Below are 25,145 nucleotides of genomic sequence, written 5' to 3'. Positions count from 1 at the left end.
TTTGTGGTCTCCTCTGGACTCCCTCCAACAGGTTCATGCCCTTCTTATGTTGGGGATACCAGAACTGGATGCAGTGTTCTGGGGAGATCTCATGAGAGTGGAGTAGAGGGGCGAATACACCTCCCTTGAACTGCTGGTCACTCTTCTTTTGATGCAGACCAGGATACAGTTGGCTTTCTGGGTTGCAAGCACACATTGTTGGGCCACGTTGACGTTCTCATCAACCAACACCCCCAAGTCCTTCTCTTCAGGGCTGCTCTTAACCCATTGTCTGTCTATCCTCAGCATGTCCAGAGAAGGGCAATGAAGCTGGTGAAGGGTCTGGAGCAAAACTCTTATGAGGAGTGTGGAGAGGAGAAGGCTCATGGAGTACCTTACTGCTCCCTAGAACCGTCTGAAAGGAGCTTGTAGACACATGGGGATAGGTCTCTTCTCCCAAGTAACAAGTGGTAGGACAAGAGGAAATGGCCTCAAGTTGTGCCAGGGAAGGTTTAGATAAGATTTTTGAAAAAAAATTCTTCACTGAAAGGGTTGTCAAGCCTTGAAACAGGCTGCCCAGGGAGGTGGTGGAATTACCATCCCTGGAGGTGTTTAAAAAACATGTAGGTGCAGTGCGTAGGGACACGGTTTAGTGGTGGACCTGACAGTCCTGGGTTAACAGTTGGATTTGATGATCTTAAAGTTGGACTCATTTTCCAACCTAAATGATTGTATGATTCTATGATTCTATTTGTGGTTGGGACTGCCCTGACCCATCCATAGGACCTTGCACTTGGCCCTGTTGAACTTCATGAATTTCACACAGGTCCATTTCTCAAGCCTGTCAAGGTCCTTCTGGGTGGGATCCCTTCCCTCCAGCATGTCAACCACACCACACAGCTTGGTGTCAGAAAACTTACTGAGGGTGTACTCCATCCCACTGTCCATGCCACTGACAAAGCTGTGAAACAGTGCTGGTCCCAGCACCAACCCCTGAGGAACACCACTTGTTACCAGTCTCCACTTGGACAATGAGCCTTTGACCACAACTATTTGAGTGCAACCATCCAGACAATTCCTTACCCACCAAGCAGTCCATCTCATGCTTTTTAATAGCTTGATCTGCTTTCTATCGAAGAAGGGTGGAATTGACTGTAGGTCAGTGGTGTATTTTCTAAGAGCACAGTCTCACACTCTGAGCATCCCAGAGCACTCAATGAAGTAATGAGTTAGACTGGCAGGAAACAGAACTGCCAACTCACCTAGGCTTATGCTTTACATATTTGGGATTTTTTTAAATTTTTTTTGTTGTTGTTGTTGTTACATGCCAGCACTGGGCTTATCTCTGTGCCTTGTTGTGATGAGATGCCATGGGAGCTGACAAGGATTCCCACCAGAGATGGGCGGGAGGATTCTACCTGTGCTGTTTTCCCTGCAGGATGCATGTCAGCTTTCCTCCCTCCCCACTTTTCCTAGTGCTGCAATGCAGTGTCAGCGTTGGTTGCAAGCCCAAGCCCTAGCACAGAGTCTGACTCTGCCACAGTGTCCTGGCTTTGGGGAGAAGCATGAAAACACTTGGCCCCTCTCTCATAGCTGCTGCAGTCTGCCTGCATGCTCCGGGAGAGAAGGCTGAGCTGGAGCTGCAAGAAAGCTTAAGGGCTTTTTTATTTCATGTATCCATAGTGTTTCTGCTGGGCAGAGTGAGAAAGAGCAACGTCAAAGCAGCAGAAGCCAGGCTCCCTGTCAGTGCCTCCTGTGGGGTTTTCTAGGGAAAAAAACCCAACCAAAACAAGCCAAACAAACAAAAAAAACCACACCAGAAAAAACGCCAAACCGAACACAAAACAACCCATGCACAAAACAAAACAAAAAACCCCTCCAGTTCTTTTGCTGGACTTACTCCTTGTAGTCAAGAGGAACCCTGTTTTCCTGTAGGACCTGGGTGAATCTGGTGTCTGTGGGGTATGGCCTCACCACCCTGAACTGTTTCTTTGACCCTTGGCCTGAAATTAGCTGATTTTTCAAAAAGAAATCCAAGCAAGACACCAGGTTTGAATACCTCTGCAGTGACAGGCATTGGGCCATGACTCTGAGGTCGTTGCCTATGGCACTGTGCTTGGTTCAGGTTTCCCTGGAACGTCATGGAAATTCAAAAACCATTCCCAGCTCTGGAGAGACAACTCAGTGACTCTAGACTGAGAGAGGCTGTCAGATGAGCAATCCATGATCTGCACAGCAGTATATTTTATTACACCATTTGTCCAGACCTTACCCTGTATTTATCACACAGGATCCCACCACAGAGCCTACCTGAACCTAGGGACCAGGCTGGAATCTTGGCCAAATGCTGGTCCTGGCTCACCAGCTCGGTTCCTCTCTTGCAACACCACTGCTCACCAGGATAGATGGGAAGTCTGAAGGCTGAGTGTGACTTTAAGCACAAAAATGCCTTAACACGCATGCTGGGTGAGACCAAAGGTCTATGGAGCTAGTGCCAACAGCAGATGCCTTAGAGAAGAACAAAGCAAAAAGGAGTATGCGTAAAGTAATCCCATCTTTGATGCACACTTTATTTCCAGCAGTCACTGAATTAAGGACTGCTTCTTTTTTTCTGATCTGGAAGATGTATCTGAACAAACATGTTCTGTAACCATGGATGGATGGATTGTACCTCTGTGAATCTGTTTAATCACTCCTGAGACCCACCAGAACATTTGGTCTCTAGGGCATGCCGTGGAATGAGTCACAGTTTTAACTCTTAGGTGCTGCTTGGTGAGTCCACAATGTGTCTCCAACCCATCTCCCACCCTCCTCTCCTGTTTTGTTGTTGTTGTTGTTGTTTTGGTGTTTTTGGGGTTTGTTTGGTTTTTTTCCGGGGGTTGGTGGGGTGGTGGGGAATTGTGATAATGGCCAGTGAGAACTTCATGGTCAACCTGGTTTCAGCTGGGACTGGGTCATGCCCTCATGCAAGTAATGAACAAGAGGGAGAACAGTTCATGAGAAACTGTACAAAGAGTTTTGACCAGTAATCACTGCCCTACACAGGAGATGAACTGGAAAGAAAAATTCCATTATTTCAGGTAAACATTAAGACAAAAATGAAAAATCAAAGGTAAAGGAGTTCTGTTAAACTGTTTGTTGCCATGGTTACCGTATCATCCAGAGTATCTGGGAGGGACACAGGATTTCATTCCTTTTCCAACTTTTTCATTGAGTTTGGTTTCGTTTTAATGAATAGGAAATAAGAGGTGAAATGGAGGAAGGACGCTAATTGTTCTTCCCAATGCTTTAAACACAAAAATGTTTTGGGGCTGCTGATGAGATAATTGTTTGTTATCATCTGTGAGGTCTCCCAAACCTTTCTTGTTTCTGAGACAAGTAAGGTAACTTTAGTTCTTTAGACCTTCAGTGGAACATCTTCCATTATCACTGACTTCAGAGGGACCCAGGGGTGCCCAATGCACTGCATCTTGAGTAAGGTGAGCTCAACATGAATAATGTTCTTATGCTCTCTGTGTAGGCAGCTGTCCTGAATCAAGTGGGATTTTGGGGAGAGAATGCAGAGTTAGGTAGAATAATATTCCTCTTTCACTGTAAACACTATAGCATTTTCAAATAACCTCCTTAAAAAATGACGTAAGGTGCTAAACCGAGGGCAAGGACCCATCTTCTGGCACCTCACCTTTCCTTCAGTATTTTATTCAGATTTTTTGAGTGACAGTGACTTGGAGGTACCAGATCCATGAAGAGTTCAGGAGGGCTATACAGCAATGTTGCTCTTTATAATTAATTTTCTAGCACTAATCCAGGTTTACACAGAAATAATAGATCAATGATGAATCCTCTTCTCTCGGGAGCCTGTGCAATATTGCACAATAATACAATCTTTTAAAATTATGAGAACAATGCCTCACTAATCTGATTGGTATTGGCCAAGCTAAATAACAGAAAAAGTGTAATTACAGTAGAATTATATTGCAATTAAAATGTAATTACACTGTGGTGGTTTTTTTTCTCAATCAATAATTATTTCTGTTGATGTAATAAGAACATTAACTGCATGAGCGAATGGTTTATCTTAGCTCTCTGGTGTCCCTATGCTACCTGAATTGAATATACAGCATTGCAGTGACATTACAGCTGCACTGTGAACCATTCAGTCACTTATTTTGCAAGACATGAAGGGGTGTGTGCATGTGTATGTGCTCATATGTAAAATAATACATGTAATACATCCTATAATTACCAATTATATTATTATATTATCGTAAAATTATATTGCAATACTAATATATAATGTAATGGAGTATAATTATATTACATTTGTATTTGTGGTATTAAAGTGTGTCAGAGAACATACTTACCATAATTACACTGCAATTGCTCTTTAACAAGAGTGGAATTACAGTCACCATATTATGAAATATGACAGTGTTATCTTTATATGTTATTTGTATTACAGTACAACTCAGAGGGCCTTTTAATTGTTATCTGCTTAAGAAGATAGTGATCTTCCACTGGTACCAGGGAACAGGCCTAGATAGTAAAGGACTCTGGCTCAACAAGATTTTTGGCACATGGTCCAGGCATGGGATCTGGATCCCTATTTTGGAGTCCAGTTTCTGTCTTCCCATGAATTGTCCTCACTGAGCAGTGCTGCTGATGAATTTGTCCATGGAAGCTTATGACTCCTCCCAAAGACATGGGAACAGTAGTGGTTCATAAATGTGCCCATGAAAGCTTGTCTGCTTGTGCAGGACTAATTGGGACACTAAGATCTTTGGCATGTCCAAAATCATGCCCTGTTGCAGATGCCTGTTTCCTTCCATGGATAGCTCAAGGAACCTCGAGAGGCCAGCTCAGACTTGCATCTCTGTCTTTCAGTCATCTAAGGATAGATCAAGTTAACACTTTCTGAGTATCTTCCAGGTGGTCCTGCCTACATTTTAAACATCAAAACCTAACGGTTAGAGCATTACTTCACCAAACTGAAAATTCCTATTTTCTCAAGTCTTGGGCAATTTCTACACTTCTCCTTAAAAAGGCTTTGGATAAAATGCACAGTATCCTTCTATATTATAGTTCAACCCACAAGTTATAGTGGCAAAATCTACTTTATCTTCTCTTTCTGGCTCTGGGATCTTCCTGCATCCTCCCCGGGATCATTCCTTAGCCTTAAGAAGCTGATTTTCAGGTGAGATGAGGATGCTGAGCAGAGAGGTAGAAATGCAAGCACATATCTACACCAGCCCTGCTGCTGCTCTGGTGATCCCTGGCAGGGAGAAATTCATGACATGCTGCAGATTCGCCTCCCAGAATGCATGCCAAAGCACTCCACCTTATATCAGAGGTATCCATTAGTCCTTCATCCCTTCATCTCAGTCAGGGGAGGCTGAGGTGGAGACCCTGGTGTCCCAAGGTTTCTAAGATCTGACCACTGCCCAATGGAGTCAAGACTCTTTGAAGTATGCAACCCTTAAGCTGCCTCGCCAAACCAATGCCAGAGGCTGAAATTGGAGCAGTCTTTCCTGATCATTTTAGCAGACAGGTTTGTAGATATGTGGGCTTTTCCCAGTTCAAAATGTAGGGGTCTCCTAATGAATAGCCACTGCCGTTATAGTTTATTTACTGCATGAAAATCTTAGTTTCTTGAGCAATGTATGTACTCTTGTGGCTTGGTCTGCCAAAGGCAGAAACAAGCAACCTGAATCAACATTTACTTTCTGCAGTATTTATGATTCACCAAAACAATTGCTCTTGGCAATTTTGCAAAGCAGGAACTTTATTTCAGTAACAATTAGTTGGACAAATATACTGTGATGTAGGTTTGGGCAAGAATGTGTCTGAGTGTGTGGGCTTCTTACAGGATATTCAAGGAGCTCCAAGCAGAGGAGGATGAATCAGGATGAATGAGCGAGAGAAAAATCAAGAAGATGCATAAATGAGGTCTTTACAGCTGCATGAAAACAATATGTAGGCATTGAGCTCAGGAATAAAAAGATGGATTCCTGGCCCCACTGACGTCATTGAGGCTTCTTGGATTCAGTGAATAACTTTGGATCTATAATCAAAGACAGATGGTACTTATTTCTGAAGAGAATGGCTACAAACCATACAAGTAGATTCCCACACTGCTTGAGCTCAATCTAACTCCACTGATTACCAGAGGCCTCCTGAGACATGATGGCATCAAGGTATTAACTCTGGAGTTGCTGAGCATCTTCATGTCATCCTCATTCCTCTTTTCACATCCTGCATCCATCGTTTTGCCAGTTACAGATCTTTAACAAGGAAGTCTTTCTTTTTCTTATTCATCTTCCCTGGTTTTTCACCAGCTTTTTGGGATTTTTAGATTCATACAGAAAGTCATCATTATTTGAGTCATTTGCAAAGTGGATAAAATGCTGAAAAGTACATGGCAGGGGATCAGCTGTTCCCATGCGCATGGAGAGGTAGAGAAGATAAGTAAAGGAGCCTTTTGCCAGGGGTAGACTTAGTGATGTGACATCTCTATCCTGTCCTAAATATTCTGAGGAGTTCGGAGATGCAGGGCATATTCAGGGTGATGTGCACAGCTAAACTCCAACAGAGAATACGATGTAGAGAGATGAGTTCTGTGTGATGGGTGGGAGAGTTGATACCTGTAGTTATGTTTCAAGGGCAGCTGATCTTGGCCTTCTAAAAGTCCCATTTTCCATTCATCTGCCTTCGCTACTGTGATGCTAAATGCCTTTAGCCAAAGGGCTGGGGCACTTTTCCCATTTGTTTTTCTGGGCTCTCATTCATCCAGCTCCTTCCTGAACCTGTAATGCGTGGCAGCATTTCTGCCTAGTTGTTTTTTTAATTGGTATCAGTTTCCAATCAATCAGAACTCCTAAATCATGGTGTGAAGAGGTGCTGATGCTGCTTAAGATGAGTTTGTCCTCACCCTTAATGGCAGCTCAGGAAGGAGGGTAAGATTTACCTTACAGAGGGGTTGTGAGTGGACCTGACCAGTGATTCTGGTTTCCACTAGACAGAGACTGGGTTTGTATCATTTTGGTGGGAATAAAACTGACACTACTATCACTGAAAAGAAAAAAAATGAAAAATATGGATCCTGCAATAACACAGCAACCCTCACATTACTGGCATTCATTTTGGGTTAATGGAAGAAATTGCTATTGCTGAACTTTTTTACAAGGTTGCCAGGGTGTGTGGCTGGCCCTCCAAGTTCAGTGGTCTTTCTTGTAAGTTGGATGTGCTGGGAAAGCTTCTTGTAGAACTGGATTCAATCAAATTTTGCAAGACCAGAGACATTTTCAATAAAGTACACAGGGGTCACATAACTGTATTTTCTTGCTGAAATTTTGTTCTGCTGTAAAATTTGCTGCTGACTTGTACCTTTATTACTAGAGTTACACAATATGCTTCAAGATCTCCAGAATGGCTGGGGCTGTAGAAAAGCAATGTAGCAGTATTAGCTGTTTGCCACAGTCCATGTCCAGGATTGCTATGCTTTCCCTGCGGCAGGTGAACGGCAAGGAAACAAATAAGAATTTCACCGAGTGCTGTTAGGAGTGAGTGGGTGGACAGGACCGTTTTCACCAGGGTCCCTCTGACTAGCGTGGACCTGAAACAACACTGTTTCTGCTCAAAATAGCATGCCACAGGCAGAGACATTTTGTTTTTGCTAAAAGCAAACAGAGTTGCTAAGAAACGAATATTACAGAGACGGAAATCCACAAAAGGTTTGACAGTTGCCGAATGGTGCATGCTGGATGGAGTGGCTTGTCAAACATGGCCATACAGATAGTGGAGAGGAGCCAGCCAATTCTTTAGCTAGGCATGGCACTTGCAGCAGAAAACCCATAAGCTGTCCCTTACATCTTGCCTCCATCACTCACATTGCTGATGGGGACTGGCAAGCCAAGAGTGTAAGAGGGGCAGGGTACAAAAAGACCAAATGATTTGCAAAGATGGAGAGACTTAGTGGATAACAGGCTTTGAAGGACATGTGGTCCTGTGTCTCAAAGCTGGGAGCAGCAGAGGAGGTTAGTGAGTGGTTACAATGCTTCTCATCTTTGCTCCTAAAGGTCCAGTCACAGCAGCACTCTCTTAGTACTTTGTTTCTTGGATCTCCAAAGACAAGTCATGAAGTTGTGAGTGTGCCTCCACCATTCTTTACATTCTGGTCGTGGTGGTCATGGTGCCCCATTATGATGAGGATCAGTGACACGATTGGTACCACCTTTCCCAGGGTGTAGGAACACCTCCATATGTTTAAGTCACTGTGGGGCCTCTGGAGATAGCATCACCTGTGCCTAGACAGGAGTCAGGTTTTTACCTCCACTATGTCCCACGTGAGGCAGTCAAATTTTAGCTACCCCAATTTCCTATGCTAAGAGAAGAGATCTTACGTAACTTCCTTATCAGACGATGCATGACAGATGCACTGTACCCTAAAGGTAGCTGCATTTCATCATGTTTGTGACTGTGTGCATAGGGTTTCTCACTGAGCGATGCTTAGAGAGCAGTATGGATGGGAAAGATCACTGAAATATGAGACATTCAAGGGATTGCTGTCCCCTGCTGGGGCACAGTGCGTGTTTTAAAGCTTGAGAAACTGGAGATGATCACTACCAGTAACAGCTCGAGAGTCATCCCTGCTCTCCAGTGCATTGCTGTTTATTGTTAGGTATTCTCTTCAGGAAGGTGAGCTTGGAGGAAAAGATGAAATATTAAAATAGAAGATAGAAGCAAAGCAAACTAACACTGAGCCGATCCGATTAATAAAGGATGCCAGGAATTGGTGTTAATTTGTGTCTGATTTAAAGTGCCTGGTGGGTGGAGAGAGAACAGCCCACAAGAAGCAGCTGGGCTCCTTTTCCATCCCCCAACCCTGCTGTTGGTGCGGCGTGATGGGGGAAAGAGGAGCACACAATCAGGCGATTCATCCCCACGCTGTTGCACTTTGCAAAGGCAAAGAAGAAGAGAGGAAAGGAGGGAGAGGGAGAGGGAAAAAGCAGCAACCCAGTTCTCATGAAAAGCATTGGCAGCAAACATTATGCTTCTGCTCGCCTAACCAGGACCAACCCATCCCAAGCATGTTTACCGGCCCTTTGTAAGATGCCAATGGGCAGCCCTGACAAACAGGAGGAGCTGGGTTAATGCTTTTCCTCATCTGGTTGTTTGGGTCAGGCACGCTGAGTGATGAGGGGAGCACTTGAATCAGCCGTGGTGGGGCTGCCAGGGTTCATAGTCTTCTGTCAAGGCCAAAGTCCCCTATTTATGTGAGAGCTGAGTAAGGCAGAGACAAGCTCCCCCACTGACGTGGTTCCAATGCAAAGATCCACCTGGCCCAAAATAGGTGTACCTGGATCTCCTCCTCGTGGGGAGATCTCTACCACCCCTCAGTTCTTCCAGTGAAACCCCAGAGGACCAACCCTTTGCTGTTCATGTCCATTCACTCCCTCTGAGGCTATGTCTATCCTCATAAATAAATGAGGGATTAAATGCAGGCATGAGTGTGGTCTCGTGATCATCCAGACCGTTTAATTACTCGCATGCTCCCTGGTGCAATTTTGGCCCGAGACGGTGCCAGGACACAGTCTGGTAGATGGCTGAGCCAAGGGACTCTCTCCTGCAGGTCTGTGGGATGAGGCCAGCCCGTTTCGCAGGGGACAACTGAGGTGTGTGGCTGCAAGCTGTGCCATGCTTGGCCCCAGAGCCAAAGAACAGCCCCTGCTCTGTTTCCTTCGGTAGTATAGACATAGCCTGTGGAGACAGACAGCAAAAGGGCAAATTAGCATTTAGTTGGCATGTGCATTTCTGTTCTTTATGAACAAAAGGAGAACCATCTGCTCATTGTGTCTCACACAGAGGTGGGGGCTTTCATTTGCAACAAACCTGCACTGGATTTCAGCCTGCCATTCAACTTGGAGATGCCGCAGGCCCTCTGGGTCTTGTCCTCGGAGACTGAGAATATCCACTGTGCCCCACTGTGCTGGGTCAGCCTACCCTCTGGGCAAAACAGGCCATGATCCTCATCTCCTGGCACCTTCCTAGAAGGACCACTCATCTCTCCTGCATTTTCTGGCTTACTGAGGGTGGTTTCTGGGTTGCACACGTGGGTTTGTCTTTGCAGGGCTGCTTGGGAACACCAGGGTCTGTGCATGCTGCTACCTTATGGCGAGGTTGCTCCAAACAGTGCTGGACTGGAAGCAGGAGGAGCAATCTTAAACTCTTTGTCTGGAGGAAATGGGAAGCGGAAGAATTGCCTGCACATGCCTTTGTAGCTGAGGTGCCCTCCTAGGTCTTGGGTAGAAACCTAACTCTAAGCCCTGCTTGTTGTCTGCAGACCTCTAGCTCTCCTCCAGCTCTTCACTCCTGTCCTGTCTGCCTGTCCTCTGAGCCAGAATTGAACACCCATACAAATGAAGGAGCATTGTATGGTGTCATCCCTGTGATGGAGCATCATCCGAGTCCTTCTCAGAATAAATATAATCCATACTCCTTCAATCCTTCATCTTCATCAAGGCTGCACACAGACAGCTAACCCTAGCCCCAAACCAGCTTGTTCTCAGTGCCGCGCATATCACTCTGTAATGTCCTCCATCATCTCCCGTGATTAAACAAAAGCCAAGGAAGTGAGAAGAGTCCTTTGCTTCCCAATAACTCCCATGTCTGCTGCTCAACAGCAAGCCATCTTCCCTCCTGTGTCACATTGCTCAAGGGTTCCTGAAGAGAAGACTGGAAAGGGGAGAAGCATACATCTCGTTTATGCTAATCCTGAACAGTTTGTCATGAGGCTGATAAATGAGATGCAAGGAATAATCCAGCTCATTAGCGCCTGTGCTATGATTGCATCCCTCTGCTACCCTGTCTACATTCAAGTATTTTAGGACTGGTTATAGGGGAGCTTAGAAAGTAGTCTCTGCCCTGAGGTGTCTTCAAGGAAAAGGAGAGGGGTCTCCAGGGAGCAGAGCAAGCAGAAACCCTTTGCTATCCAGCATGGTTAGCTCAGGCAGGGCACTGCGTGGATGTGGGCATGACACTTCCGAAAGGTTTATGTCTTGTAGGTCAGGGCAGATGACCGTCCCAATGGCTGCCTTCCTAAGCACTGCAATGGCAGGCACCATGCAAGGCATAGCAGACTGAACAGGAGGACATGGATCAGGCCAAACTATTTTGGTAGGGGACTTTAACAACATGGATGTGACTTGTGACACTCCATTTAGTTACAGGATCTGGCTGTGGTTCCTTTAGCAGTATGGACATGTGTCTTGTGTCGTAAGAGTGGTTACTAATATCCCTGCACCTCTCCATAAAAAATGCAAGAATGGTCATTTAAGGAAGGAGCAAAGGTCACAGAATCATAGGGCAGTTTGGTTTGGAAGGTACCTTTAAAGATCATCTATTTCACTCACCTCCTGCCATGGCCAGAGACACCTTCCACTAGATCAGGTTGCTCAAAGCCTCCTCCAGCCTAGCCTTGAACACCTTCAGGAACGGGGCATCCACAACTCCTCTGTTCAACCTAGTCCTGTGTTTCACCATCCTCATCATAAAAATTTCTTCCTCATATCCAGTCTAAACCTACCCTCTTTCAGTTTAAAATGGTTATGCCTTATTCTGTTGTTATAGGCCTTGGTAAAAAGCCTCTCTCCAACTCTCTCAGCCTTTTCTCATAGAAGAGGTGTTCCAGCCCTCTGACCATTTTCTGTGTCCTCCTCTTGACTGCTCCAGCAGGTCCATGTCTTTCCTGGGCTGGGGACCCCAGAGCTGAATGCAGTGCTCCAGGTGGGGTCTCATGAGAGTGGAGCAGAGGGGCAAAACCACCTCCCTTGACCTGCTGGCCATGCTGCTTTTGATGCAGCTCAAGATAAGCTAGACTTTCTGGGCTGCAAGTGCACATTGCCAGCTCATGTCCCGTTTTTATCCACCGATATTCCCAAGTCCTTCTCTGCAGGGCTGCAGAGAATCAATGCATTCACCCAGCAGTCTGTATTGATATTGGGGATTGCCTGACCCAGGGCCATCCAAGTCCATATGGATGCACAATAAAAGACTGAAGGAAAGTCAAAGAAGTATACACACTTCTGAGACTGGCAGTTGCATCTGAACCATCGTGTTTAATAGCAACTGATGGACTTGTCCTCCGCAGATTCTCTAATCCATTTTGGCACTCTTTTATACCTTTAGCCTCCACAGCATCCTCTGGCAATGAGGTCCCCAATTGAATTATAAGCTGTGTGAAAAAGTGCTTCCTTTTGTTTGTGTTCAGCTTTTGGGGTCAGTAAGGATGGCTTTCTGCGTCATGAGGCTTAATTCACTGCTTCTCCCCATGTCCCTTGAGAACCTTGGAGAGAACGTGCTGTAGAAATGCACATATTTATCACTCTTTTGTTTTCTAAGTTCAGGTTGCAGACTTCTGCTGCTTCAAGGTCAGCTATATCCAAACCCACTGAAACTTGGGGCTTCAAAGTGGATCAGGTATGTTCCTGATTCTCTCCACGTTCTAGGTCGGTGCTCAACATGGTAGAAAGGACCCACATTCAGCTCAAGCTCAGCTATTTCTACCCTCTCCATGCCACTGGGAAGTTCCTGTTTACCCGTGTTAGCGTGGTATCAGAAGACTTCAAAGCCCCTCGTTTCAGACTGTGTGGAAGCAGCTGGAATCACTCCCATAGCTAGTGCAGTCCTATAGTTGAAGTTCTCTCATGCTGCTCACTCTGTGAAGAGTGAAAGTAAGGCAAGGGTTGGTCACAGTTCTGGTTTTACTAAAAGAACCTGTGTTTCAGGTGTTTCTTGTAGCCACAGTCTGAATCTCCATCTTCCTCCTGCTGAGAGGTACAGGAAAACTGCAGATCTGAGCAATACCATCTTACAGTCCTTCTGTGTGCAATTTAAAGACATTCTCGCTGGGCACTGGAAACTGAATGCCTAAAATTATGAGCTGAATTCCTGTTTTCAGAAGGGGAAACATTCCCAATCCAGTTTTAACTGTGCTGAGACTGCAACATTCAAAAACGGAGCAGTGTATTTTCAGGGTTGCTGTAAAATTGGACCCTGATGTAGTCTTTCCTTCTTTTCCCAGCTGCTGCCTAGGAAATCTATCCCATCATTGGGGTAGTGTCAATGTTGTTTGTTAGATGGGGAAACTGAAGCACAGTCATTGAGTGAGAGCACAAAACCGTGGCAGGATTCAGATGAGGAGCACACATTAAAACTTTCATACAAAGGCTTCTGGTTGCGGTCATCCCCTGTTGCTGATCATACCCAGCCATTTAAGGAGCTGGAGGACAGCAAAGTAGAAATCTATTTTCCTGATGCTGGAAGAAGCACTTGGACCTGAGTTAGTGCAGATCCTAGTCTGGAGGTGGTTACAAAACCAGCTACTTGGGTGTTCATCCTCTTTACCTTTGGCCAGCTGACCTCCAGGGTGCCATGGGGCAGCCAAAGGGCTGAATCCAGTAGGTATTCAGTCCCAGGGAGTATGGATGGACCAGGCAGGAGCAGAACTCCAGGTGCCTTGGTCAAGACACTAGCTTTTCCTTTATCCTCTGTAGCTAGCTCTGCACTAGTAACTTCAGAGAGCCAGGATATTGCCTGAAGCACTGTCCCATCCCTGCCTACACATCTGAGGATACTTCCTGGCAAGGTTTTGGCCACAGTCAGCAAGCACCACCCTGGACCATGCCTGGCCACAGTGCAGGAGAGAGCACTAAGCACTGCAACAAGGATGTTCTGCTTTTGAGGACAAGCAATTTAGCCACATGAATATGAGCTACGTCAAGGCTCTTGGCCTCAGTAGCCAGAAAATGAACCCTGGTGCATGTGTTTATGCAGGATGTGCCAGTGGCCAGCATCAGAACATGTACTGAGCTCTGGCCTGTGTGTGTGCAACCCCGTGAATTGCGAAGCCCGATTTTGGATTTGCCAGCCATTGCTCTGCCCAGGTCTGACCCTGCAAATCTGAGCCTCAGCATGCACACACAGCCCCTGCCTGAACATCCCTTCTCCCCGGGGGCTCCCACTTAGCTTCACAGCTAACGCCAGTGCTTTTAACCTCCAGCTGCATTTCCAATCAATCACATCCTGGTCTCCAGCACGAATGAATGGTGATGGAAGTGGTCTGGCTCCTGCCTGCTTTCTGCCGCTCATTAGGATGACCTTGCCCTCAGAGGCCCTCTTGTGTAACCCTCTCACCCAGGAGCAGGGTAGGAGCATAGGGGAAAATACCCCAAAGCATCAGCCTTGGAGCACTAACGGGCAGAAATAAGGCAAGAAGGGAAGTGGGGATTTTCTAGGATTTGCTGGTGTAGAATCCAGGGTGTTCCTGACAATGCCTATTGCTCCTTGGGTGGTACCACTAAATGGAGATGGATGGGAGCTAGGGCAGTCAAAGGGTGTGGGTGATGCTGGCATGAAGGGAAGTCTGATCTTACTGGGATGAGAAGACTTGTATATTCCCCAGGGGGGGTGAGGAAATGCCTGGGAACAGTGTGAAGCAACAACCAGTCTGAACTCGGGCTGTACCTAACTGAGGTTTTAAGTCTGCTTTGGCAATGGGAAATGGAGGCAGAGAAAGATGTGATGTTATGATGACCACCATCAGCTGCCTTCTGTCAAGAACCCTGTAGATTCCTTGACTTTGCTATACAATGACATCTAACCCATCCCGATGTCATGCAGTCCTTGAGAAACTCCCAGTCACAGTAGTAGTCTCAGCAGGCCATGCCAATAACATTGTACCTGCATGGAGGAAAGATGAGGACAAACACAGTTACAGCTCAGGCAGAAGTGATGTTTAAAAGACACCAAGTACACACATGACATCTGTCTGAGGCTCTGTTGGGCCCAACAGAAGGTGCTGCAGAGCCCTAGGCTCACTTCCCTCGGGCAGCCACATCTGGGACCAGATGGAGCACATCTGGCCCTCCTTGTCTGCTGGGCTTTTCTCTACAGAAGTTTTACTGGGTCCTAGATTTTAGGGTTCAAGCCTTTCTTCTCAGTTGTCCCCTGATCTGACTCACTGAAAGAAAGATGCAGAGGCAGGAACTGAGCCTGACCTGCCTCCACCCCTGCCTGAGAATTTTAGCTATGGGCCCATCTTCAATTAATGTGATCTGGAGCGGAGACTTTCACCTTTAAGGCTGTTAATCTCATTTTGGGATAAAATCCTACTGGGTTGGAAATGAATCACCATCTTCTGCACTCTGCTGGAGGGTTTCAGATCACAGAGCACTAGAGAAAAGCAGAGGATGCTTCTTACATCCATCTTTTCAAGTGGGAAAACAGAAGCATGGATTGGCAAAGATGCTTAATTGAGACTGTGTAGAAGTTCTGAAGCCAGGATTAAAATCTGGCCTCTGGCTTCCCCAATAGCATCTCCCCATCTGGCCAGTGCTGAAGGTGATCAGAGATGGGATGGTTCAGCCGAGGCTCAGGGTCTTTGGAGTTTCCTCATTGTTGTTGAAAGCCTTCCATTGCTACACATCACCTCCCAGCCCTCCCTTTCCCCGGATTCCCTCTTCCAGCCTTTGAAAATTGAAATGGAACTGGGATTCTGTCCCCACAAGCCAATCCCCATCACAGGATCAAATATTTCCCAACTTATTCACGCTGTTCCTGCAGGCTGTTACATGTCTGCTGGAGTCCACCCCTAAAGTGGGCGTTTTTCCAGGTTGACGCTGAGAGAAATTTGGGAAGAAGGATGCTAGTGTGTATAAACATCATTTATTAACACAGCAGACAGGTAAGAATCAGGTTTCCTCTGTACTCAGAAGATTGAGATGGATAGAGGCAGTAGGCAGTACATCCGTCTTTACAGTGGTGGAGCAAATATGTTGGATTTTGAGGGGTCCATGCGGAAATATGCTTTTGGCAAGTGAAACAGCAGGAGGGGAGCAGAGCCAGACTCTTGTCTATCTAACCCTTGTCTGCTTTCCTTTGCTTCCTAAGGGGGGTTGTCTGAGTTCAGTTCTCAGCATTTGGTCCAAAGGTAGATTTGGCCGGACCCAGATCGTGACCTGGGCAGCTCCAGTTGGAGCTGGTTTAACAGTCTTTCCAGGATATGGTCCCTGTCTGAAATGCCTCATCGGAGAGGGGATGTACACTGAAGTCAGAGTGAGACCTAAAGGATTTCCCAGTCCTGCAATACCCTCCAACTCATCCTCTGGTTCTTTCAGCTTCTCATTTTCACTAGATTCTGCTTTGCCAGAAAATAAGCACAAACCTCTGTAGACAAACTCTTTCTGGGAGGGGCCAGAGTCAAATAAATACTTGTAGAAAACAAAAGAGAAGGAAAACGGATCATTAAAAATAATACTAAGGGGAAAAAACCTGGGTTTGAGCACTGATTTTATGGAAGAGGCACTGCCCCAGGACTTTTCCAAACTCCATCCCTCCCTAGGTGCCATCCAGGGCTAACACCTCTCCTTGCACCCCAGCAGAGCTGCTGCAGTCGAACAGCCAGGTCCGAGCCCTTCCTGACTTCTCTGCTGCCAGTTCACAGATGTCACCGTGTTTTTCTAGGCATTTCCACTATGCTTTGCTCACTCATCTCAGTAGCAAAAAGAAAATTTCCAAGCAGTTGCAGCATTTTTTTTTTCCTGCTAGCAGTTCCTTTTGAATAAGGACAGAGCATACTCGTTTCCCATGTTTTATCAGAGTATCAAGAGACTGAGCTTTTTGGGGCCAGGTGGTTTTCTGCCTCTGGCAAAAGGGATATTTTGTTTGATATCTGGGAACTTCTTACAGGGAAATGGGAAGCCCCAGGAAAAGAGAATTAACTTGATGAAAGTGGTTTTCACCCTGCTGCGATGTCAGTCATGCACCAAGGTCAGGAGAAGTAAAAGCAGAGGGAGATAAATCTTGGACATTAGCACATCTGGGTTGGTGGGCAGAGAGAAGGGAGTTGGGGCATGGCTGGGCTAGGGGGGCAAATCAGGGTGAGGGTGTTGGGAGAGGTCCTACAGGCAGCCGTGGGAATTCATTATTTTGATTTTTTTATTTATTTATTATTATTATTCCTTTTTTCCACGGAGTGTGTGCGTGTGTGCGCATGTGTGTGTATGTCTAAGAGTGCCCTCCATTGGCCACATGCAGGCTGCTGCGCTGAGAGCCCTGTGCCATCGGCACAGCCAAGGAAGGTGGTGGATGCACAACCAGGGAGCTTGTCCTTCCTGCGTGGGAAGGTGCTGTGCGATGCACAGACTCTGCAAAGCAGGGCACATTGCAGCACTGCCTGCATTTCACGAGCTCCTCCTGCTTGTGCAGAGCTGAAATCCCAATGTTGGGGCACAGCTGTAAAGTCGAACGCAGCATCTGGGAGATGTCAACCTGGCAGGTCTTGGTGGGACAGGGCAAATTGGCATGCAGGGCTATTCAGGCAGAGGGTGGAGGCAGTCACAGGCAGAGTCAGGGGATGCCCTGATCCCTTGCTGCTCACACACATCCCATGCTGCCTGCAACACCACTGTGAGTGTGGGGTGTTCTAGGGGCATACAAATGTGCAGAAAGCAAGCAGGGACAAGGAGGTGGTGGAAAACTCAGCCTCGGATCGTCTTTGTTTATCATTACTGCAGGAAGATAGGGTGCACCACCAAACACCTCACTATGGCTTGCAGGTTCCAAAACTCACTGGGGCTAGTGCAAACTGGATGCCCAAACCCCTTGGACAGCCCTAGTACCAGGTGTGAGTCTGTCTCGCATTGTGTTTCTGAACTGTGCCTGCTCCAGTGGGTGGCAGGGTAGGGTGGCAAATACACAGCAAGGAGGTAGAAAAAATTACTAGGGCTCTGCACAGTGGTGCGAGGGTGCAGGAGCCATGCCAGTGGCTCACATATCTTCATAACCCTCTGCTTCATGATCTCTAATGTCTGCACAAGGTAACCAAGGCAGAAAGGCCATTCAGACCAAACTTGTCAGCCTCTTTCTATGAGATCCTTGAGATGAACGACTGCCTTCTGCCAAGGGCACACACACAAAAAAGACAAAATTTTTGCCCTTTGGTTTGTCCTTGGGAAATGCAGGCAAGGGACAGCCCAAGGTACTCCACGGTCACCTCCTATCCCCAAGCTTTACTCCATAAAAGGTTTCTTTGCCAGACCCATCTCCCAGGCACAGGACTGGAAGGAAAGGGCAGGAGGGATGGCATATGTACTCCAAGCTGGAGCAACGGGATGGGACTAGACGTGGATGTCTCTCAACACACAAACTTACCGAAATAGCCAGGCTACCTAGACACTAGCTGTGGCAACAACTGTGGGAATATGGGCAAATTTGCTTGTGTGCCATAGGAATGCGGACTCCCACACTGGAATGATCTGTCTTTTCACACATTTAGTATCACTTCCCCAGCTGCATGCTGCAGCCTCTGGTATATATCCCCCTTGGGATTTTTTCTGGATTACAGTGTAGAAGGCAGATCTCTCTGCTGAAATGCAGCAGCCAGCCAACTGCCCATTGCATCTTCCCTCCCTGGGAGGTCCATCACGTGTTGAGCCAAAAATCCAGGTGTGAAGGGGGTTTTGTCTATTCATTTCTTCTGCTTTAAGGATTCCCACTTCAGCAAGGATTAGTTGAAGGAGAAAAAATATGTTTATGTTCCTTATGGCAAAACATTCCAGATGGGACTGCATTCAGGGGAAATCAATTCTGAGACCTAACAACCGTAACACAGCGTCCCATTAACAGGTCTGTTTAGTTAAAGTCTGTGGGCTTTTACGGTGCTTTTCCCAGGGAGGGTCAGTGAGGGGGTATGCATTTTGTGCTCGCTGCATTCTCATTCAGCACATCTGTGGCCAGCGTGAGAAAAACTGGGTTTGCAGAGGGCAGGAGGCTTGGGCTGAATCCCACCCACTGAAGTCACCGTTAGGGACCGGATCTCCGGATCTCGGTGCAAGCCCTGTCTCCTAATCATCTTGTTGCTATGGAGGCACCGTTGGCTCCTGCTTCCAACCGGGAGAGGCAGGTTTCTTCACGGTCTGGACCAGAGGTTAAGATGATCCCTGTCTGGCTCATTGGTGTGAAGGTCAGAGAGATTTTGGCTTTGCAAAGGCCGTGCCCGCTTGCAAACAGTGCTCAGGCACAGCCCTACAGCGAGGGAGAGGCGAACCAGCAGCTCCTTCCAAAATCTCAGCTAAGCAATCACCTTCCACGTACCAAAGCTAATATTTAAGCCATTCACAGTCATTTGCAAGCAGCCCCTCCTGTTAATCAGGATGACCTCTCTGCAAATTTACAAGACGTTTGGTTGATGCCTGTGGTTTTTGTTGCAAGTGCGCTGCTGCTTTGCATCCCCTAAGCAGGTTGCATTCCCGAAATCTGGCCCTGGAGGCTGGCTGGATTCTGGCACAGGGAGATTTGCACTGCAGAGCTTTGTAAGCTGGAGGCCACTGTCAGGAGTGGGGACCTGACTTTTAAAAAATTTAAGTGCATATGCATTTGGACTCCATGCTGATTAATGTCAGGTCTAACAGACACTCAGGAATCTACTGGCAGAGGCTACAATGATTTGAAACTTGGATGAAACACAGTTTGCAAATAGCAGATCTGTCCTAACCCTTTCCTCCCCAGATTTTTTTTTTTTTTTCAGAAGAGGGGATATGCAGAGACAGAAGTTTTCTATAGAGCAAGGAGAGAAACCAAGAAGTGAATGTGGAGATGCATTTATCTTCTTATCTCTTCTGAGATGCACAGGGTGGTCTATGGACTTCATCTCTGATTTTTCAGTCTCTCCTGGGATTGTGTTCAGCTACCTGAATTGTAGATTTGCTGGGAATTTGTATGGCTGCTGTGAAAGCTTCCTCTGTTTGCAGTCTGGGAAGACAGACCCTGGCAGCGTGGTGGGAGATGACAGGACTGGGGATGAGCGGTGTGGGGACCATGGGGCTGTGAAGAGGGTCAATGGCTGCAACACAGAAGTGTTTTCCCTCCTCCCTTGCAGCAGGTGCCCCTCTCCATAGACTTTCACCCTAATTCCTTCCTGGCAGCGCCACCTGGGTCCTTGATCACCGAGACACACATCCCAGATGATCTGAATTATTTTGGCTTTCAGCCTAGGACCATGTTAGCATCTCAGGAGTTAGGCTGCTTGCACTCACGCTTCAATGCAGAGGCCCTGAGCACTTGATTTTCATGAACCTGTAGGCACCGGAGGTTCCTGAAATCAAGGCAGTAGTCTGACTTGGTAGGGGAAACCACCCTCCCCAGGAGTCTGATTTGTCCTTTTGAACCTGGGCAGCAGCCCTGTTTTAAAGGCAGCAAGGGCTGCAGGGCCAGGGCAAGCCTCACTTATTGGGGAAACTCCTGATTTGCTCTACCTGGGATGAGCCAAAAACGGCAGGAAAGGAAATGGCTGGAAAGATGGGAAGGAAAAGGTGCCATGGCTGTATGCCCAGCAGCAGAAGCTCTGCCCCATACACTGAGGGTCTGCCCCTCCTGCCTGTCAACCCTGCATCTACTAACAGGGCCCTTCCCCAAATATGGGGTATAGAATATTTGCTATATATATAGCAAATATATATATATATATTTACTTATATGCTATATATATATATACTTATATGCTATATAAGTATAGCAAATATGGGGTATAGCATAGAAAGGGGGTACAAGATGGAAAGAGTCCTCCTACTGATGGCTTTTTCTCCGTTTTCTCCTCCTCTGGAAAAAGGAGAGATAGAGAGACGGGAGCACAGGGTAGTCTTCTTGGTGGGGTAGGAAAGAGGGAGACTTACAAGAGTAGTGAGGGTGCAGAAGTCCCTCGGGAAGGGGTCTTGGAGGTTGGGGTGAAAAGGGGATCTGCGCTACAAAGTGTTGCAGGGAACAGGTCCCATAGGGCAGTGCAGGGTGGATGTTACTTTCGCAGAAGGGGCTCTGTGAGCTGAAGGAGATCCTGGGGCTGGCCGGGAGGACTCTCACACTCTGCAGGTGCTCTATGCCCTGCTACAGGACCACAGGCTTTGGGGTGTCCTGCACACAGGCAAAGTGGCTGCCAGATGTGGGAAGACTTAAAATCCATCTCTACCAACCTTTTTTCCTCCTTTACTGGGTGTTCAGCTTCTTCCAGCCCTGGCCTCCTGTCTGGACTCAGGGTTAGAGTTGGAGTACTGAATAATGATTCTGTTCCCCTGCACTGGGTTGGTGGAAATAGAGGGAGAAGAGAGAAAAGGAGATAAAAGAAGCAAAACAGCAAGGAGTGTCAGGAGGAAGGGAGGAGGCAGAGCCCAGCTGCCCATGCCAACCTCCAGCCCAGGTGCAGCATGAAGGCTGCACTGAAGCAGCATTCTGGCTCCATTGGGATGGAGAGGGGTGGAAACTCCCTAAAACAGAGATCAGTGGTGTTTGCTTCAGGGAGATGGTTAGAAATCACTGCAGAGGTTCTGCTCAGCTCAGCAGAAGGGCGCAGCGTGGGCAGAAGGCACTGGGAGAGCAGGGTCACAGCTATGTTGTCCCCCACTGTGAGTCACAGCTGGACTCTTCCTGGGGGTTAGGACATCCTGGAGGTGGGGACACCCCCAAACCTAGCATGATGTGAGACTGCAACTTCCCCCAGTAAGATGTGCTGGGACTGGAGATGCTGTGTGGGTTCTCAGCCTTGAAAATGGTTAATAAAAACTAAAACCAAAACCGAAAAGAAAACAAAACAAAACAAAAACAAACCACCACCCAAACCCCCAAATTCCAAATCTTTTCTCTTTTTCTCCCTTTCTCCTTCCCTTCCCTTTTTTTCCAGGTGTTGTTTATGGCCACAGGAGGGAGCTCAAATCCAGACATGGGAGGATTGGCTTGATTTCGGATCCAGAGCCACTTAAACTCTCACTTTTCCTCTAAGCTGGTCCCTGTTATGTTCAGGATCTGGCACCTGCTTGACATTTACTTTGAGTTCCAGAGGACCAGAGACCTAGGATGAGGAGCATTGGATCTGCCCTGAACCTGCTTTTGGTATCGCCACTCTACTTTGTGTGGACCGTGGTCGCTCTGGACCTGGCACAAACTCCCTGCACCACTTTGGTCCAGGGGAAATTCTTTGGGTATTTCTCCTCCTTTGCCGTCTTCCCGTTGAACTCCTCTCTCTGCTCTTGGATTATCCAGAACCCTGACCCTCGGAGGTACACTTTGTACATGAAGATCCTAAAACCTACTGGCATATGTGACCACCAGCACATCCGCACCTACCAGTTCGACTCTTTCCTGGAGTCCACCCGCACTTACCTGGGCATGGAGAGCTTCGACGATGTGTTGAAGCTCTGTGATGGGTCCACCCGCTATGCCTTCCTCCAGTCCAACAAGCAGTTCCTCCAGATGAAGCAGACCGCACCACCAGGGGTGGAGAGTTGGCCTGTGCGGTGGAAGCCCACAAAGGCTCAGGAGCGGGACTTCTCAGTGGAGTACCTTGTGGTGGGCAACAGGAACCCTAGCAAAGCTGCTTGCCAGATGCTCTGCAAGTGGCTGGACGCGTGCTTGGCCATCAGCAGCAGCTCCCACCCATGTGGCATTATGCAGACCCCATGCTCTTGCTCAGGAGGGGAGGTCCTAGATCAGGCCAGCGAGACCCTGGGGCTCACGAGGAAGAAGGAAGACTGCTATAAGGATGGAATTTACTTGGAGAACTGCATGAGCAGCCCCAAGGACAGCAGCGGAGTGGATTTCCTGGGTGAGTGGAGGGCTGCTGGGGGTGTTTGGGAGGGAGGGCTGGTTGGGCTCTCCTCTCCTGGGTCTCACACTGTCCCCATCACCTCCGTGTCCGAGTCTGTAGATGCTTGGTATGAAAACCTTATTTCTTAATTGATATGTAGGTCTGGTAACCTTCGGTGGCTCCTTATGAGCCTGTGACAGGAATTGCAAAGCAGCTTCCCCTAAATATACCCCAAATTGTTTCATTCATTCCCAGGGCTTGTGCCTTGCTTGTTTTACTTCTGCAGCCTCACAGCTGCTGAGAGAAGATTCTTACCTGAGGGTGAGCAGTTTTCCAACATAATTACCGATGTCCTAAAAAAGGCAGGAGCCAAGCTGCCTCCCGAGGCGGGCTGCACTCAGCAACGCTATCAACCATTTTAATTCATGGGGAAATCTTAATTCTCAGGTCTAGTTCAAGGAAAAGGCAACAGAAGACACTCTTATTTTGTTCTCAGCCTCATTTTCCTTTTGGAGGCTTTCAGAAAGAAAACTCACTATGCTGCTTCTGTGGGGTTACTTGGTGATTTGCTGGGACTCATTCCTCAGATATTTCATAACTGTTTTGATGATGATCTTGAGTACGGTATGGGCTGGAAAGGGACTAGGGAGGTGAAAGAGGCATGACAAAAAGGGCTATGAATAAGGGTGAGATGCCTCTGAAGTCTGACCTGGGCACTGGTCTGGGGAAGGAAATGATCCTTCCAGAGATCTGACATGGTATCTGCTGGTGCTACAGTACCGTGCAAAGCAGAAGAGAATCGTGTGTGTGTGTGTGTGTCTAAAAGTGAACCCTTTATTTCAGCACCTGTGTCAGATCTGCTCTATGCGTTTATTCTCAGCTCCCATCCCACCTGCCAGCAAGCAGGTTATGTAAAGCAGAGGTGTGATGCTAAATAGGAATCTGGGCAGCTGGGAGGGCAGCCTCCAATTTGGCGAGGTTCAGACCCATGCCTGACCCCCACCCCAGGGTCTCATCTTCTTCAGGTGCTGGACTGAAATGTCCTCTGCCACCAGGAGAAAGCTGTCATCTGTCTGGGTCTGGACTTTGGCTTTTGCAGCCACCCCCAGTCAGGGGGGACTTTCTCAGGGTCGGGGGAAGGAGGCTAAATTTGCTTGCAGTAGGAAGGAGGTTACCAGGCACAGGTCCAAGCTGTGCAGCGTGATTTTCTTGCAGACCGCAGTCTGGCGTTAGCTGAGAGATTAGTATATGATCAGGTACTAGTGCTTTCGTCGGTGTATTTTAGGGGAGATTTTGTTTCTCACTGATCTGTGAATCAATACGTGGAGGCACGCAGCACAGCCATAAATCCTGCAAATTAGTTCTTCAGCCGTGCCTCCCTCCCTGGCTATGAGCACACAGTAATATTCGCTTTCCAGATTTCGGATTTCTTTGCAATGCCCTTTTCTCCTGTGCAAACAGCTTGTGAGGAGTACCGTGTTGGCTGCCTCCTTGGAGTGATGCGAGCTTCGTTAAATCATGTGTCATGCCTTGAATTTGCTGATTGGATGATTTATGCATTCAACCCAAGCAGCGTGACCTTTTTCATTGGAACCAAAGGTGAAATTTGAAATGAGATTTTCAACAAATCCTGAAGCATTCAAGCTTAATATTGGCTTTTGTAAAGACCTCTCCTAGTCCAGCTTGAGTGCTTGAATGTTCCCAGAAAATAAATATGAAAGAGGCTCAAAGGTGGCTGAATCAAAATCCTTTTTGGGTGTCAAATATTTGTGAAGAGTGTAGATAATTTTTTGCTGGCTGCTCACAACTGCTTTGTATTGAAAATACAGATTTATCATCTGCACTGGTGGGATGCCATCTACATGGAAACGATGCTTGCAGGGTGCCCGGCCTCCCCATGTGCTGCTCTGTCTGTCACTGTGTCTGTTTTGATTTTTGCAAAGGCTTGATCAGGAAGATGGAGGCGAGATCCAGTTTGGGCAGAGAGCCAGCAATCCCTTAACAGCATTTTGTGGGTGGAATATTTTGATAGGGTTCCTGATTTCCAAGTGCTGATGCTGGTTATTTGGTTATTGCTGTCGTTGTTGTCCTGATTGTATTTGTAGCATTTTTTTTTGCTTACAAGCCTTTTTTTCCTTTTCTCGCCCCCCACCTCCCACTAGCCCCTTGCTGCTTCCTGAGTCATTTGTTGTTTCTGGACCTGTCTTGACACTTCTGCCTTTGAACAAGGGTACATTTATGTGTTGTACTAATCTAGTTTGATGATTTTCAAGGCACACAAGGAATTGTCAGATCCCAAAATGTGGAGCCTGACTTCCCCTGATGTGCCTTTTCTATACCTTGGATTTTTCCAAAGGAAATGGACGGGTGCAGATCTACAGAGGCTACAATGAGATGCTGCCTCGGAAGCAGCTGTGCTTTGGCTCACAGTCTGTGGGTGATATCCCTTTGAAAAAGTTCACTCCCTGTCCCTGGGCACTGGTATGCTGAAAGACGAGAGCACACCTACTTGGCTGTGTGCTAGATTAGGTGGTGTCTG

The 25,145-nt window shown here is 47.2% G+C and overlaps 1 protein-coding gene across 6 annotated transcripts in view; it reads left to right on the top strand.

Annotated features, from left to right (window-relative positions):
* ADGRB1 (adhesion G protein-coupled receptor B1) overlaps window positions 1-25,145 on the top strand; it is a 295,088-nt gene that overhangs the window by 65,417 nt on the left and 204,526 nt on the right. For all 6 annotated transcript variants that reach the window (XM_055705723.1, XM_055705722.1, XM_055705720.1 and 3 more), the window contains one exon: window positions 21,704-22,624. In XM_055705723.1, coding sequence (XP_055561698.1) covers window positions 21,877-22,624 — 748 coding nt within the window. In that variant the 5' untranslated portion in view covers window positions 21,704-21,876. The remainder of the gene's footprint in view (window positions 1-21,703; window positions 22,625-25,145) is intronic.

The sequence above is a fragment of the Falco cherrug genome, chromosome 3 (genome assembly GCF_023634085.1).
Source record: "Falco cherrug isolate bFalChe1 chromosome 3, bFalChe1.pri, whole genome shotgun sequence".
NCBI lineage: Eukaryota > Metazoa > Chordata > Aves > Falconiformes > Falconidae > Falco > Falco cherrug.
The sequence above is the reverse complement of the archived record's forward strand: the minus strand, read 5'-3'. Positions and strand labels throughout refer to the sequence as shown.